The sequence below is a fragment of the Miniopterus schreibersii genome (assembly GCF_964146895.1).
Source record: "Miniopterus schreibersii genome assembly, chromosome: 2".
NCBI classification, from domain to species: Eukaryota; Metazoa; Chordata; class Mammalia; order Chiroptera; family Miniopteridae; genus Miniopterus; species Miniopterus schreibersii.
In genome coordinates, this window is record NC_138102.1 from 138,592,790 (window position 1) to 138,611,571 (window position 18,782).

Consider the following 18,782-nt stretch of genomic DNA (forward strand, 5'->3'; position numbering starts at 1 on the left):
GTAACAACAGGAGTGCTCTTCCCTGAAAGGGTGTGGCCTGAGTCTTTCAGCTGGACTGAAACCCCACTGATTTTCACTGACAGACGCTATTCTTCCTGTCTGTTACTCTGGGTTGGGGATCCCTCTGAGGGGTTGAGACCCTACACTTCTAGGGTGACAGAGTTTTGCGGCCCTCCAGCTTCTCAACTGCTGCTGCACCTGTGTGCTGGGGTAACGCTTTCCTCAGTTTCTGCCCTTCTTACCAGTCTCTGTGTGGCTTCTTCTGTATTTCTTGATTATAATATTTTAGATCAACCAGCCTTCAGTTGGTTGTTCAAGTTGAATGCTCTGTAATTTAACCTTAAATCGGTTTGGGGCCAGAAACAAGTGGCTGTATGTGCATGACGTAGTGATTTTACATTTGTATACCTTATTAATTTGTCAGCCTGATAAGTCTAGCAACCACTTGTCACTATACAAAGTTATAACAATATTATTGACTATATTCCCTATGCTGTACATTACCTTCCCATGACTTACATTTTTAATTAAATTTTTAAATTTATTAGGGTGACATTGGTTAAAAAGAAAATACAGGTTTCAAGTGTACAATTCTATGATATGCCATCTGTATTGAATGTCTGCCCACCAATCAAAGTCAAACCTTCTGTCACCATATATTTGACCCCCTTTACCTTTTACTACCTTTCCACCCCTCTTTCCCTCTGTTCACCACAATACTGTTGTCTGTGTCTATGAGTTTTTGTTTGTTCATTTGTCTTGTTTGTTCATTTATTGCTTTTAGTTTCATATCACACATATGAGTGAAATCATATGGTTCTTAACTTTTTCTGTCTGACTTATTTTGCTTAGCATGATGTCTCAAGATTCATCCATGTTGTCACAAATGGCAGTATTTCATCTTTCCTTATGGCTGAGTAGTATTATATTGTATATATGTACCACATCTTCTTTATCCAATCACCTTTCCAAGGAAACTTCAGTTTTTTTAAATTCTCACCCTAGGATATTTTTTCCATCGCTTTTCAGACAGAGTGGAAGGGAGGGGGGAGGGAGAGAGAGAAAGAAGCATCAGTGTGAGAGAGACACATTGATTGGTTGCCTCCTGCATGTGGAATTGAGCCTGCAACCTATCCCTTGTTTGGAATCAAACCCAGGACCCTTCAGTCCGAAGGCTGACCCTCTAACTCCTGAACCATATTGGCTAGGGCTCTTCAGCAATTTTTATAAAAGTTTTGGCCACTTTGAATAATGCTGCAGTGATCATAAGGGTGCATATATTTTTGCAAATAAATGTTTTCAAATTTTTTGGGTAAATACCCAGAAGTGGGGTTGCTGGGTCATATGGTTACTCTATTCTTAATTTTTTGAGGAAGTTTCATACTGTTTTCCATAGTGGCTGTACCAGTTTACATTGCCACCAGCAGTGAATGAGGGCTCTTTTTCTCTACAACCTCTCTGACACTTGTTATTACCTGTCTTGTTGATAACAGCCATTCTAACAGGTGAGAAGTGGTATCTCATTGTAGCTTTGATTTGAATTTCCCTAACACCTACTGAAGCTTAGCATAGTACCATTCATTTATTTTGCCTTTGCTTCTCTTGTCTTTGGGTTTTCATTCACAAAATCCTCTCTAAGACCAAGGTACATTAGTTTAGTACCTGTTTTTTTATGTAATTTATTGTTTCAGGTCTTATATTTAGTTCTTTGATCATTTTGAATTAATTTTTGTATATAGTGACTTTCACCATTGTTATTTAACATAGTACTGGAAGTCTTAGCTAGAGCAATCAGACAGGAGAAAGGAATTAAAAGCATCCAAATTGTGAAGAAGTAAAATTGTTACTCTTTGCAGATGACATAATTCTATATATAAAAACCCTAAAGACTCCACCAAAAAATCTATTAGAAATAAATATTTAGAGTAAAGTTGCAGGATACAAAATCAATGTATAGAAACCCACTGCTTTCCTTTATACTAATAATGAAATTTCAGAAAAAGAAAAGAACAACAGTTTGTTTTGCAGTTGCAACAAAAAGAATAAAATACCTAGGAATAAACTTAATGAAGGATGTGAAGGGCATATACAGGAAAACTATAAGACATTATTAAAGAGATCAAAAAAAGACAAAAATAAATGGAAAGATATTCTGTATTCATAGATTGGAAGAATCAATATAGTTAAAAATGTCCATATTAACCAAAGCAATATATAGATTTGATGAAATTCCTATTAAATCCCAATGGCATTTTAAAAAGAAAGTGAACAAAAGAATCATCACATTTTTATGGAACCACAAAAGACACCAGCTATCCAATGAAATTCTGAGAAAAAAGAATGAAGCCAGAGGTATCACACTCCCTGACTTCAAATTATATTATGAAGCATCAATAATCAAAACAGTATGGTATTGACAGAAAAATACACAGTCCAATGGAGCAGAATTGAGTGCCCAGAAAGAAATCCACATGTTTATGGGCAAATAATTTTTGACAAAGGAGCCAAAAACATGCAATAGAGAAAAAACACCTCTTCAATAAAAGGTGCTGGGAAAATTGGATAGCAACATACAAAAAAATAAAACTAGACTGCTGTTTGCCACCATATATTAATGACTTATTTTATAACTAGAAGTTTGTCAAATGCTTCATTTTCTGTTATAGTGATTCCACTAGTTTTGATGTTTTACAGTTAGGAAAGGCATCCTTTGAACATATTTGAAAGACCAAGCACTATTCAAACCCAAGGGAACAATACTAACCAAGTATCTGACTTCAATATTGACAATCTACTAAAGGATATGGACAGAAAAAAGGAAAATGTTGGGGAAACATATTTTGAATGGGGAAACGTAGGTTGTTGTTACTGCATGGTGATTCTTTTGTGTTTTGGGGGCATGTGAGATTTGGCAGGAAAAAATCCCAGTAGTAGTGACATTTCCCCCAAACCGATAGATATTTATTATTCATGAGAATAGTATTAATGCTGTAATTATGAGTAACATGCTGTCTGAGCTTATTCAGTTTTATACAAATATACACTAGATATTCTAATGATCTTTTCATTAATTTTCAAGTGTGAAACATAGACATGGACCACGTATGCTATAAGAATGGGAAACCTCACAGGAAGGGTTCTTTTTAGTAACAATAACCATTGGTAAATGATGAGTTGTAATCTAATGCAGGGATATTAACTAGCATCAAGCTAGATTTTGTATTCCCTTAAAATTGTATTTATATGGGCTTGTTTCTTTATTATTTTAAAAATGTGTGTGTGGTTTTGAAAAACAGTTATTGTGATAAGAACACTTAACATATGTTTCCTCTTAAAAAATTTACACTGAACATGACATCTCTCCTCTTAAAAATTATACAATTATACATTATTGTTGACCTAAGGTACAGTGTTATAAAGTAGACCTTTAGTGCTCATTCATCTTAACTGAAATGTATGCCTGTTTATTGATAATTCCCCATCCTTCAGTTCCTGGTAACCACCATCTTAGTCTTTAATTTTATAAATTTGGATACCTCATGTAAGTGGAATCATAAAACACTTGTCTTTTTTGTCTGGCTTATTTTACTGAGCATAACATCTTCAAGGTCTATCTATGTTTCTGCATGTTGCAAAATTTCCTTCTTTTTATTTTTATTCATTTATTAATTTATTTTTTAAATCTTCACCTGAGGATATTTATATTGATTTTTAGAGAGAGAGGGAGAAAACATCCTTGTGAGAGAGAATCATCAGTGCCTCCTGTATGTGCCCTAACCAGGGATAGAACCCACAACCTAGGTATGTGCCTTGACTGGGAATCAAACATGCCATCTTTTTGATATATGGGACTATGCTCCAACCAACTGAGCTGCCCAGCCAGAGCAAAATTTCCTTCTTTTTAAAGGATGCATAGTATTCTACTCTATGGCTTTACCACTTTTTTTTTTTTTTTTCTTAATCCATTAACCAGTCCATAGATATTCAGGTTGCTGCTATATCTTAGTTATTGTCAATAGTGCTGCAATGAACATGGTAGTGCGGATGTCTCTTTAATATCTTGACTTTAATTCTTTTGGATAAATACCCAAATGTGGGGTTGCTGGATCATATGGTAGTTTTATGTTTAATATTTGAATAACCTGAGGGACTTCTAAATTTAAAAAATTAAGGAAAAAACTGTGAGTCAACAAAGAATGAGGAAAATATTTTTGACAGAGAAATAGTGTATGGAAAAGACTAGACATGAAAGCAGAGAGAAAATTAGGTTCAAATCACTGGAGCCTCCAGTGTAGTGGGATGGGGGAGATAGTTAGAGATGATGAACTATGAACTTCTGTTTTTTTGGAGGAAATGTGGTGAAGAGTTTGTGTTCTTTCAAAGTATACCTTTTCATATCATAAAATATGTAATACCTTTATTATAGCTTTTCATATTCCTTTCAAAAACTGTTCTGTTTTAGTGACATTCTGTGTTGGCATTTCAGTATATGTGTCTATGACTGGTAGGGTTTTTGTAATAGTAAAATACTTAAATTCCTCAAAATAGTTATTATCTATTGTCACCATCTTTCCTTTAACTTTATGTATTTTTTGAGAAAAGCTTATAACATTTAAAAGTTTTGGTTGTTAGCAATTTGATATATGTAACACACATCTTATAATTTTTAAGTTTTAGCATTTTAGGTGTTTTTCCATCATTATGAGGTTTGTAATTCCCCTTCATGAAAAAAAAATTTATTTGAGTGCAAGTTAACCATTTTGCTTTATTTAACATAGAATAGATTTTGTTTATCCCTGAGGGTATATGGGGAATAAGTTTTTGCTGGTTTGTTGATCCTTCTCTATTTTTGGTACTTAAAACAGTACCTGTCTCAAAGAAAGTACCCAATACATATATGTTAAGTGAATCACTGAATAAATCATTTGAAAGTTTTCAATTAGACCAAACAATGGCCACGGATACTAATTCTTTTCCTGGGAAATGCAAAGATTTACTAACCTATTTATTTTTCTTTTGATAGTTCTAATTTGGAGATATACTTCTGTATTTTATTTTATTATTATTTATTTTATTTTATTATTTTATATTTTATTATTATATTTTATATTATTTTGGTGTTCCTAATTTGGAGGTGAAGCCAGGATTTAAATTTAAAAAGCTATTAATATGCCTGTATACAGAAGGATCTTAAAAGAGGTTTGTGAGGAGGTGTCATTAAATCAGGATGAATGAAAGTGTTCCGGAAAAGTTAACCTGACTATGGAATTTGGTAACTCCATTATATATATGTTTATTTGGCTTCACATTCTCTTATTTCTTGGAAAATATCACAATTCTTTTGACTGAGTTTCTGAAGGCTTGTTTTACTTGCTTGTTTCTCAAGGTGTAAATGAAAGGGTTCAGCACTGGAGCAATGGAAGTCGTGAGCACTGTCACACCCTTGTTAATAGCCACTGATTCCTTCGCCGAAGGTTTGATATAGATGAAGATGCAGCTGCCATAGGTGATGGAAACCACAATCATGTGGGAAGAGCAGGTGGAAAAAGCTTTTGTCCTTTGCTGAACAGAAGGGAATCTAAAAATTGTCTTGATGATATAAGTGTAGGATAGTACTACACACATAAGTGTCATAAGGAGGGTCAGCACAGCACAAATTATAACAGTCTGTTCCATGAACCAAGTATTTGAGCAAGAAATTTTCAGGAGGGGAGCTGCATCACAGATAAAATGATCAATGACATTAGAATCACAGAATTCCAGATTCAGGCCTAGACCAAGTGGGGGGATTATAATGAACAGACCAGCTACCCAACAACAAAAGACAAGTCTTCTGCAGACTGTGCTGCTCATGATGGTCACATAATGCAGGGGTTTGCAGATGGCCACATAGCGGTCATAGGACATGGCCGCTAGGAGAAAAAATTCAGTTACGCCAAAGAGGTCGGTAAAAAAGACTTGGCTGGCACAGGCATTGTAAGTAATGGTCTTGTCACCTGTTGCTATGTTATACAAGTACCTGGGAATGCAGGCAGATGTGAATGAGATCTCCAAGAAGGAGAAATTCTGTAGGAAATAGTACATGGCTGTTTTAAGGTGAGAATCCAGTAAGACGAGGGAGATGATGATTAGGTTCCCAGTAATGCTCAGCATATAGGCAAGAAAGAAAAAGACGAAAATCACGAACTGCAGCTGAAGGTCATCTGTCAGGCCCAGCAGAATGAATGTTGTTACAGTGCCGTTTCTCATTGCTGACTCTTGACTTCTGTTAAGTCTGCGTGTAACATTGAGACATTTTATTATAGATTATTTAAAAGTATGAAATCTATCATAGTCAGGTTGTAAAAATTCATTATTTAAAAATATCTACAATTTAAATGCATACTTTGTAAAGGACAACTTTTCACTCCTATGGGTCTGTCGTTTAAGAGGAGCAAAATATCTTGATTTTTCAAGAATTCTGTTTGATGTATTTGCTTGACACTTTGCTCCTTAAAGTGTTAACGTATGTCAGATAACTTGGGTTCTCACCCGGCCGGGAATGGCTCAGCGGTTGAGCGTCGACCTAGGATCCAGGTGATCGGGGTTCGATTCCCAGTTAGGGCACATGCCTGGGTTGTGGGCTCGATTATTGATGTTTCTATCTCTCTCTCTCCCCCTCTCCTTTCCTCTCTCTGAAATCAATAAAGATATATTTAAAACAAAACAAAACAAAAAAAACCACTTGGGTTCTCTGTGTACATTCTGTAGTCACTTAAAGTCACTGTTCCAGCTCTATGCTTAAATAATTTTGTTTATTTTATACTTGTGTGTGTCTCTCCTGAATACCTCTAAGCCCTATCGTGCCTGCACGTGCGTGCGCACACACAGACACTGACACACCGACACACGCTTTTTCAGCTCTCCTCCTGACACTGCCTCCTTCTACGGTTTCTCTGTCCCTAAGCAATCACTTAGAACTCACGGTGGTGCAGAATATAAACTATCTTAACGCACAATATACTTATGCTTAAGCACAGTGTACATTTACACTCTTAGGAAGTGCTCTGATAAACTTCAGAGACACTAACTACAGATATGTTTCCCTAACCCTTTTATCTGTCTGTTAGTGTTTTCTTCGTCTATTTTTACCTGTCACCATACTGATATTTCTTCTGTATTTTCATCCATTCCTATGTTTTGAAATATCATCTTTCAGGTGATTATTACTAAACCAATATCTTTACTTTGTAAGAGTCCTTCCTGATTTTTCAGATGCAACCTGACATATCTATTTGAATATTGCACGTGGCCTTCAAATCCATTATGTCACAAATAAAACTGATAATCTCTAACCCTCTTCCTCCTCCTCCTCTTAATATGTTCCTTTCAATAAAAATAATAGAATATATTTATTGAGTGCATTTTACGTGACAGATATTTTAGCAAGCATTTCTCACAGAGCATTTGTTCCATCTTCAACTCACCTGGATAACTTCTATTTTTTCATTGTTTTTTGACTTCATCCTTAAACCCTCTGGGAAGTTTCTTGCAAGTCTGATAACTGTGCTATCTTTAATCTTTGTCACTGTGTTCACATGGAAACTAATGCTTGCTACTTTTTTAACACATAAGAAGGAATACTAATTTGTGGGGATCATGAAATATGTGTCTTTTTCACTGTACACCTAACATAGCCCCAGGTATGTTGTCAACTGTCCAACAAATGTTTCTAAATTAATTTATCTATGTATGTTTTCCAGACATCTATAAAGCTATTTTTCTTTCTGTTTGGACTTATAGTTCAAAGCCCTTTGATATTAACTTTGGGACACACAATGCAATATACAGATGATGTGTCATAGACTTGTACACTTGAAACCTATATATAAAACTTTATTAACCAATGTCACTCTAATAAATGTGATTTTAAAAAGAGCTCATTTTGTCCTGAACTGGCTAAGGAACTTGAGAGTAGCTATGTAACCAGAATGTTCACTTTTTAAATTTTAAAAATGTGGAATTTGGATTAAATGATTATTGAACTTTTTAAAAAATTTCTAGGTTAGAATCTGTTGTTGAATTTTTTTCTTTTGCTTTCAAAGAAGATTAACTTTTCTGCTTTTCTTTATCACCTTCACAGCAGATAAAGAGAAGCTGCCTTCTCTGCTCTGTCTTCCAGTAAAATTCTGTTGATGCAGTTTTTGCGTTGAGAGCATCTATGTGGAAGACATTAAATCCAGAGGACACAGACTTTTTTGATTGTGAGTTTGTGTTACTAGCTTTTTCACAGATTGTTTTAAGTCATTGACAATTACATTAGTAGGGACTCAAATATTTTTATTTTAAAATTAGTGTCTCTAGGTTAGAATTTCCCTACAACAGTGAATTATGAAAAATTTCCCCTGGAGACCCCAATTTATATGTATGTGGACTCCCTTTATTGTGTAAACTAATATGTTGCTTTACTGATGTGAGACAGGCTCAGCTCTGATTATCCAGTAGAAAAGGCAGGGAAGGCCTCAGGGTTACAGCACCCAACATAAGGAAGAAGAATGAAAAAGGCTCCTGGTTTGCCGACAGCACAGACTGAGGGACTGGAGATACATTCAACTACTGCATTAGATGGAACTGAGATGGAGGAGAAAGATTTCTGCTGCCCATCTTCTATCTTTCTTCACCCTTCCTAATCTCTCAGGCAACACTGCATTACCTCACTGAGTAAGCTTACTCAGCCCTGTCACCATGGGCTATTATTCCATGCTTTAAAAATATTGGTTTGTTTTTCCTTCTAAGGCATCGCAAAATATAATAAAACAAAATTTAAAAGATAACTCACAGTGAAGGACATGTTTGAAATGAGGACAGGGATCTCTAACGAAGCGATGCAGTTCAGTCAGTGTGCCATTCTTTCAGGAGTCTAAGAAGCATGCCTACACAATCAGACAACTATAGATCGCATTTTTAAAGGTGAGGTTGATCATATAGGTAATACATTTCTGGATAGGTGTCCAATTTTAATACTTTAAAATGTCAATATATTTTTATGCATAAAAATCTCCAAGTAAATGACATTTATATATCCAAAGAAACTGCATTCTAAAAAAGTAAAAACATGTATGCTTCACCAATATAGAAGTTATTTACATTTCCAATTTTAAAACAACAGGTAAATTATGTTTTCCCAAGCATAATGAAACTCACAATAAAAACCACACAAAACTAAATATAATTAAAATGGTAAATTTTATCTCACTTACTATTGTGACTGTCAATCATAGTTTCCGTTGGTTGCTGAAACACGTAAAATCTTAAAACTCCTAAATTGAAAATGGTAGTTGGGGTGAAAATTTTCATATGAACTTCTGGTCACTTTTACATATGAATTTACAGTTATATTCACAGCAACTCTAAGATGCACAGACCTCTCGGAAGTATCCATCTTTAGCCAATTACATGGAAATCTTTGTATTATTTTAACCGTCCTAAAATATAAAAATATCAAATAATAATAATCTAATATGAGGGTTGTGGAATTTCAGGAATCTTCTCCAGTTTTAAGAAAGTTGTTATGATGGGCTCAGGGCTGTGAGCACATTTACTATATCTAGTGTGGCATTTGCTTTATTTGATAAAAACTCAACGAAATGAATAAACAAAGAGTCCCTGGTCACCCTAGAACAAAGCCACTAATGAATCTTCTGAGTAATAAAATGAGGGTTGAAAAGTATGCTAACCATGGCTTCTTCAGAGACAGCGTCCTTGGAGACTGCAGGAGGCAGCAGCAGATAGAGGCCAGCAGGGCAACTGAAGAATCTGCTTTAAAACCCAACTTCAGCTCCTTTTTACTATTACACAACATAAGCTGAGACACACCGCATGGAAGGATCATAAAGAATCCCACTTATCATTTACTGGTTTGTTATGTGAATAACATTTCATTTGGAAAATTTTACTTAGACAAGAAAAAGGAAAAATATGTAAAACATAACCCATACTGCTTAATTATCATATCAAACTTTCAGACTTTTCTCTTCAGATATATCAATATATTTATAGGTACTGTTTAAAAATAACAGCATAATTTATAAAACTGGATATATACATCAATATTTTTAAACTTTCAAACATGTCACCAAAATTATGTTCAATATCTTAATGTTCCAGCAGACCTAAAATTTAATGTACTATATATATTCATGTCGTTTAATAATTTCCATGTTCTTGTGGTGAATTAATTTGTGACAAAGGATCCAAAATATACAATAGGGAAAGGATAGTCTCTTCAATAAATGGTGTTGGTAAAACTGGATTGCCACAAGCAAAAAATGCAACTGGATCTCTATCTTACACCATACACAAAAACTTGAAATGGGTTAAAAATTTGAGTGTAACACCTGAAACCTTAAAACTCCCAGAATACATAGGGGGGTTTCCTTAATATAGGTCTTGGCAATGATATTTTGAATTTGACAACAAAGGGAAGGCAATAAAGCAAAAATAAAAAAGTGGGGCTACATTAAACTAAAAAGGTTCTGCCAGTAAAGTAAACCATTGACAAGATGAAAAGGCAACCTACCAAATGGGAAAAATATTTCCAATTAGATGTCTGATAAGGAGTTAATATCCAAAATACATAAAGAACTCAAACAACTCAATAGCAAAAAACTAAACAAATCCAATTAAAAAGTGGGCAGACAGCCTGAATAGATATTTTCCAAAAATGACGTACAAATGACCAGCAGGCATGTGAAAAAGTGTTCAACATCATTAATCACCAGGGAAATGCAAACCAAAACCGCAGTGAGACATCACCTCATATCTGGTAAACTGGTTATCATAAAAAAGACAAGAATAACTAGTGTTGGTGAGAATGTGGGGAAAAGTTAACCCTTGTGCACTGTTGGGAATGTAAATTGGTGCAGGTACTATAGAAAACAGTGTGGAGGTTCCTCAAGAATATAAAAATAGCACTACTGCATGACTCAGCAATCCTACTTTGAGGTATATATCCAAAGGAAATGAAAACAGGATATCAAAGAGTTATCTGTATTCCCATGTTCACTGTAGCATTATTCACAGCAGCCAAGGTATGGAAATAACCTAAATGGCCATCAACATGTGAATAAATAAAAAATGTGTTATATATATAATGAAATATTCAGCCACCAGAAAGAAATCCTGCCATTTGTGACAACATCGATGGAACTTGAGGGCATTATGCTAAGTAAAGTAAGTCAGGAAGAGAAAGAGAAATACCATATATCACTTATATGTGGAATATAAATAAAAAGTAAAAGTTAAAAACAATAGAAAACTGGTTTCCAGGAATGAGGGAGTGGGGGAAATAAGGAGAGGTTGGTGAAAGAGTACACACCTTCAGCTATAAGATGAATAATTTCTGAGAATCTAATGCATAACATGGTGACTATAGTTAATACTGTATAGTAAAATTAAAATTTGCTAAGACAGTAGAACTTTAATGTTCATATATATAGGGATGGGTGTATTAAGATGGAAGGAGTCATTTCACAATGTATACACATATCAAATCATCATGATGCACACTTTAAATATCTTACAATTTTTTTCAGTTATACCTCAATAAAGCTGAAAAGAATAATTTAAAATAAAAAATGTGTTACCATTGACTACCTAATGACTAAAACAAAGTTCTATTTATGTCCAGTTTTTTGGAGAAGGTCATTGAGAGGATGTGACTATCAGTTGATGACACCCTGGACCTGGGCAATTGGAGGCTCTTCATCTGTTCCCCTGTCCTTAGAATGTACATTTTTACCACCATCTTAAGGACACATATTTGAGAGAGCAATGTGTTGTTGAGACCATCTGGATGGTACATGTGACTGAGTCCCTCTATATAAACTTTTAAGATTCTGGTGGGCAAGTGTGAAGATCTCCTCTTGTGACCTCCCAAAATGAGCCTTGTATGTAAAGTCCCTTGCTTATTAAACCTGCAACCTATCAATCTAAGTGGTCTGCCTCTTTCTTAGGTCTCTCCTCTCCCTCCATGTATGGGGACATGTTTCAGATTTCACCCTGAAAGTTCCCAAGGTTGCAAACCAATAATTTTTTACAATTAAAAAATTCTTATATTTTGAATATTAATGCCTTGTCAGAGCTGTTGTTTGCAAACATCTTCTTGCATTTGGTCGGTTGCCCATTCGTTTTGTTGGTGGTTTCTTTTGTTGTGCAGAAGCTTTTTAGTTTGATATAGTTCCATTCATTTATTTTTACCCCTACTTGCCTTGCCTTAGGGGTCAAATTCATAAAATTCTAAGACCAAGGCCTATACGTTTAGTACCTATGTTTTCTTCTATGTAGGTTTTTGTTACAGGTCTTATGTTTAGGTCTTTGATCCATTTTGAGTTAATTTTTGTATATTGGGACAAATAGTAGTCTAGTTTTATTCATTTGTATGTCACTTTCCAATGTTCCCAGCACCAATTCTTGAAGAGGCTTTCTTTTCTCCATTCTATGTTTTTGGCTCCGATGTCGAAAATTATATGCCCATATACATGTGGGTTTACTTATGGTCTCTCAAGTCTGTTCCGTTGGTCTGAGTGTGTGTTTTTGTGCCAAACCATGTTGTTTTGATTATTGTCACTTTGTAGTATAATTTGAAGTCAGGGGGTGTGATACTTCCATCTTTGTTCTTTTTTTATCAGGATTTCTTTGACTATTCAAAGTCTTTTGTGGTTCCTTACAAATCTGGTGATTTTTGTGTGTGTAATACAATCCAATTAAAAAATGGGCAGAGGTCCTGAACAGACACTTTGCTCAAGAAGACGTATAAATGGCCAGCAGATATATGAAAAGATGTTCAACTTCACTAGCTATAAGGAAAACACAAATCAAAACTACAATGAAATACCACCTCTCACCTGTTAGAATGGCTATTGTCAACAAGATAAGTAATACGTTTTGAAAGGTTGTGGAGAAAAAGGAACCCTCATTCACTGCTGGTGGGAACGTAAACTCGTACAGCCACTATGGAAAACAATATTGGGGTTCCACAAAAAATTAAGAATAGAGCTACCATATGACCTAGCAACCTCTCTTCTGGGTATCTACTCCCCAAATTTGAAAACATTTACTCACAAAGATCTATGCACCCCTATATTCATTATAACGTTATTCATGGTGGCCAAGACATGGAAACAACTGAAGTGTCCTTCCATAGATGATTGGATAAAGAAGATGTGGTACATATATACTATGGAAACCTACTCAGCCATAAGAAAAGGGCAAATACTGCCATTTGGGACAACATGGATGGACCTTGAGAATATCATGCTAAACAAAACTGAGTCAGACAGACCATAAGATTTCACTCATCTGTGGGACATAAAACTGAAAGCAACAAATGAACCAACAAGACAAACAAACAAAAAATTATAGACAAAGACAACAAAGTATGGTGTCTACCAGAGGGAAGGAGGGGCTAGTGAAGGGAAAGGGGGTCAAATATATGGTGATGGAAGAAGGTTTGAATTTGGGTGGTAAGCACACAGTGCAATATACAGATGATGTATCATAGAATTGTATACTTGAAACTTATATAATTTTATTAACCAATGTTGCCCTAATAAATTTAATTAAATATAGCCAAAGTCAATCTGGATGTGTTTACGTAACTGCTTTGGAAGAAACTTAGTGGCTTAAAACAACACAAATGTGTTCTCTCTGGCAGTCAGAAGTCTAAAACCAAGTAATGGGCAGGGGTGCATTTATTCTGGAGGCTTTAGGAGAGAAACCATTTCTTTGCTTTTTTCAGCTTCTAGAGGCTGCGTGCATTCTTTGGCTCCTGGTCCCTTCCTTGTATTATTCCAACCTCTTGTTTTCATTGTCACATCTACTACGTCTGCTTCCTTGTGATTACATTGGGCATTCTTGGAAAATCCAGGATAAAATCACTTTAAGATCCATGACTTTATCACACCTATCAAGCCCCTTTTGCTATGTAAGGTAATATTCACAGGCTCAGGGAATTAGGCCATCCATCTTTGGGGTGGTGGCTATTCAGAAAGCTGCACCTGAGTAGAATTATTCAGGAGAGAAAGAGTCAAGTTCTACAGCTACTGGTCGGTAGAGCTTATTCTAGTCCAGGTTTTGGCTGGGCAGGTGGGAACAATTCACAGAGTATAGGACAGTTAACATTTGATCTCTAAATATTTTGCCTGATCAAATTTTTATTTTCAATAGAGACTAAATGGAATTCCTCAATTGGCCAATATATTTTTTTAGAGCTACCAGAAAGAGGTAATTTATTCAATGTAATGATATACATATTATAGTAATTGTTTCAAATAAACATGTTTTGAGGAATCATATCAGTACTTACTCAGTGTCTTGTCAGGTGGATTTAATGAGCTACTTATGGGAGGGAGAAGAACAGGACATGGCAGTAGCCTGGCACCAAGGTTATCCTTAGAAAAAGGCCTACATTTTTTCCAACTTTGAGTGGCTGAGTTCCCTACCCCATGGCATTACTTTCTCCTTTATTCGTAGTGTGTTAGTATTGCTTCTTTTATTCACTGCAGATTTGGGAAACTTTCAGGTATTTCATTGCTCAAGTCAGAGTGATCAGTGTAAATGCAGTCATCTGATAATTTAATTTCTAAATAATTAATCCCACTGAAATAGAACAGCTACTGCAATTGTGGGATGAATTGCAGTTACAAAGGTTATAATGTACGAATTTCTGCAAAGAGTTATGTGAGAAGCTGGAAAAATAATTTACAAAGAAACCCTAGGTGTATGAAAATCAAAATTAATTATCTTTTTAAAAAAATATATATCTTTATTGATTTCAGAGAGAGGAAAGGAGAGGGAGAGAGACAGAAACATCAATGATGAGAGAGCCATTGATTGAGCCCACAACCCGGGCATGTGCCCTGACCAGGAATTGAACCCCGATCGCCTGGATCCCAGGTAGACGCTCAACCTCTGAGCCACGCCCGGCTGGGCAAAATTAATGATCTTGATGAAAGGAAAGCTCATGTAATTTGGTAGAGAAGTTAGAATGAACCCAAAACCCAGAACCTATATCATATTGATCAAAGGAAACTAATTCATAGAATGACCTTGAGGAGCTATTAAAGTAGAACATATAAATAAGAATTGATTGAAGAAACATCTGTGGCTAGAGGTGGCCAAATATTTAATATGAGTTCCTGCATCTGTTACAGTAATTGGTCATGACTAGTGGCATTTTTAAGCTCATTGATCCAATTTCACTGGAACTTCCTGGGACATTCATAATTACTATATTTATGTATTCAGTTTTATATACCAATTTATAGACAATTTAACTTTCAGCTACCTTCTTAGAATGTACATATGCTACTGACTTCACTTTTTTGTTCAAATCTTTCTTCTCCTTATTGCTTTATGTTAAAGTATAAGTTTCTTTATAAATATTATATTAAATAGAAACTATTTTCAAATATAATAAATATTTTCAATTCCTTATACATTTTGGGTGCTTATATTCAAATGGCATGCTATATTTTAAATAAAATTTTCTCTTAAAATTATATAAAAAACTTCCACCTTTCATAAATTAATACATTAATTACATATTTGGTTATATGTAATTTCCCTAAGGCATCCCTCAAGGACATCCTAACATTAAAATATGCATCACTGGAGCATCACACTATAACAAACAGAGGTTTGGAGTCACATACAAATGGATTTACACCATGAAATTATCTCTTACTAGCAATAATTTTGCTGACCTTTGATTTACCAATCTTTGAAGTAAAGACAAGATAAAATAACTTTTAGTTTATCATTACATATAATAAAATTTAATAGGTCTCTAGTGATATTCTGTGTTTGCTGCTGCAATCATTGTCATCATGAAATAAAGATGAACATCTTTATCAGTATTATTATTTTAAGATTTAAATCTCATTTAAAATATTGAACCCATTTTCCCAAATCATTCTCTCTGGTTTATTATTTAAAGTAAGAAATAGAGTAACTCAGAATGGAGCCTGGAAAAAAAGTCACTCAAAAATTGGAGTTGGCACAGTTACTTGGTCCAAAATATTAAGATGAATTCCTTGTTTCTGTTTACTTTGTATTTTTTGTTGTTGTTTTATTAAGGCTTGGTTAAATGTGAAGTCATTCTTTTGTTTCTTGGAAATGTATTATGTTTTCTTATTGAGAAATGTAATACCAATAAAGCTTCCTTCCCAGGAAAGAAAGGATTAAAAGCATAAAGATACAGCTTAAGGATGTCTGATCTTTTTATAAAAACTTGATTCTTCCATATCAGCAAGTTCCTTTATTTTTTAAAGAACAATGTAATTCTTTTGACAGAGTCATTGACAGCTTGTATTACTTGCTTGTTTCTCAAGGTGTAGATGAAGGGGTTTAGCATAGGAGCGATGGAAGTCGTGAGAACTGCCACACCTTTATTAATAGTCACTGATTCCTTTGATGAAGGTTTAACATAGATGAAAATACAGCTTCCATAGCTGATGGAAATGACAATCATGTGGGAAGAACAGGTAGAAAATGCCTTTTTTCTTTGCTGGGCAGAAGGGAATTGTAAAATGGTCTTGATGATGTACATATAGGATAGAACTATACATACCAGAGTCATGATAAAGATCAACACAGCACAGATTATGACCATCTGCTCTATGAGCCATGTTTCTGAGCATGAGATCTTTAGGAGGGGGAATGCATCACATAAAAAATGATCAATAACATTAGACTCACAGAATTCCAGATTTAGGCCCAGGCTAAGCGGTGGAATTAGGATCAACAAGGCAGCTGTCCAGCACCAAAGGATGAATCTTCTACAGACCCTGTTGTTCATGATGGTCACGTAATGCAGGGGTTTGCAGATGGCCACATAGCGGTCATAGGACATGCTGGCAAGAAGGAAAAATTCTGTAGTGCCGAAGAGGTCTGTCAAAAACAGCTGAATGATACAATTGACATATGTGATTGTCTTGTTACCTGTTGCTATGTTGTACAAATATTTGGGAATACAAGCAGATGTAAATGAGATTTCTAAGAAGGAAAAATTTTGTAGAAAAAAGTACATGGCCGTTTTAAGGTGAGGATCTATGAAGGTGAGGGAGATGATTGTCAGATTCCCAGTTACACTCAGCACGTAGGTGAGAAATAGAAAGATGAAAACCACAGTCTTCAGGTGTGGGTTGTCAGTCAGTCCCAGCAGAATGAAAGTTGTTACTGTGTGGTTTCTCATCACAGAATCCTGACTTCTGTCAATCTGCATTTATAATTCAGAGATATTTGGAATGAGGAGAGTGATGTTAACATCACATAGCAAGAATGAGTTGCTCAACAACCTATTCAAAACCATCTGACATGCAATTTTTAAAATTTTGGTTATAAATATTATTTTTATTATCATTAGGTTCCACAGTACTATGTTTTGGTAATCTGAAGGCATATTTTAAAAAATCAGATTATATTATCTATACCACACTCCAAAATATTATGAATTATGAGCCCTTTTTTCATCGCTTTTTATTCCCAATTTATGTTTTCCTTTTGTCTGTACATTAGATGGGAATTGCTGATATAGTTAGTTATATTTTACTGCTAACTAAAGCTAAATCCTAAAGCCAAATCTTAAAACGTCAATGTTTTTCTTTGTAGTTGAGTACTGATAAGGTGCGGATGTGACACAAACAGTTTGGGGCTTACCGTACAGGCTTTCTAACCCATTGCTTAAATTTTGAGTTCTTGCATTATTTTAATTTTTTAAACTCATGTTTTATTCTCTAAGCAAGTTTTTCCTTGTTCATTTAGTCTTATCTCTCCCCTTTTCTTAGACTTTCTTTCTAAAATTTATAGTCATCTATCTGTAGGACATAGTATTCTGGTGAGAAATATGTTGTTTAGAATGTTAGGACATGTTGGGTGTGACATTCACAGGATTACGTGACATCATCACAACTGTTTTTTATCTTTCACCTGTCCAGCTAAGATTTATACATCCCAACATCTTGGTACCAATGTCATGAAGTACAAAAAAAATCAGATACCAGTACCTGTCACATTCCCCACTTTAAATGCTCTTTTAAAAAATTTAAATTTATATGTATCCAAAATCTAGAAAGGTGCCTAGCTCGTAATAACTAATAAATATATGCTCACTATTTCATTGCCCTGGCTCGCAGTGTTTTCCTTTTGTGACTCACTGACCATTCAGTTTTCACTGTATTGCAATCGCATTTTTGCTGCTATCTTTCTAATGAAATGATTTTTGCCAAAGTTAATCAGAGGTCTCTCTTTCTCTTTTTTTGGTATAAAATAGTTATAGGCTTCTATGTGGAATGAGTAATTTTGACCACACACTATTTGTAACATTCTCTCATAATTTATCTTTTTTTCCAGATTGTCAGAATGTTGACTTTTAAAAGTTTATTGTAGACACTATTACAGATGTCCTCCACCCCCCCCCATTTACCCACCTCCATCCAGACCCCAGACCCCTCCCTCAGGCCATCACCACACTGTTGTCTGTGAGCATGGGTTATGAATATGTGCTTTTTGGCTATAATTTATCTTAACATGCATTTTTTTTCTCCTACCTTTTTATTTCTAATTTCTGGGTGTTTCTCTTCTTTCTTGTCTCTGTTATGTTTATATTTTCAGTCCCCTCTTTTAGTTCCTTGAGCTTAACAGGTACATTCAGTGGATATTTTCTTGAATGCCTAATTGCTTAATAGCCAAAAACATTTGCTCTTCAGAATCTCAGGAATGTAGTCAAATACACATAAAAACAT

The 18,782-nt window shown here is 34.9% G+C and overlaps 1 protein-coding gene across 1 annotated transcript; it reads right to left on the reverse strand.

The window, feature by feature from the left end:
• Positions 1 to 5,313: 5,313 nt before the first annotated feature.
• Positions 5,314 to 17,233, reverse strand: LOC308552538 (uncharacterized protein; the record flags this gene model as incomplete). The annotated part of the gene is made up of 2 exons (XM_081127772.1): positions 5,314 to 6,274; positions 16,314 to 17,233. The coding sequence occupies 2 exons, from the start codon at positions 17,231 to 17,233 to the stop codon at positions 5,314 to 5,316; spliced, it is 1,881 nt and encodes a 626-aa protein (XP_080983898.1).
• Between the last annotated feature and the right edge of the window lie 1,549 nt (positions 17,234 to 18,782).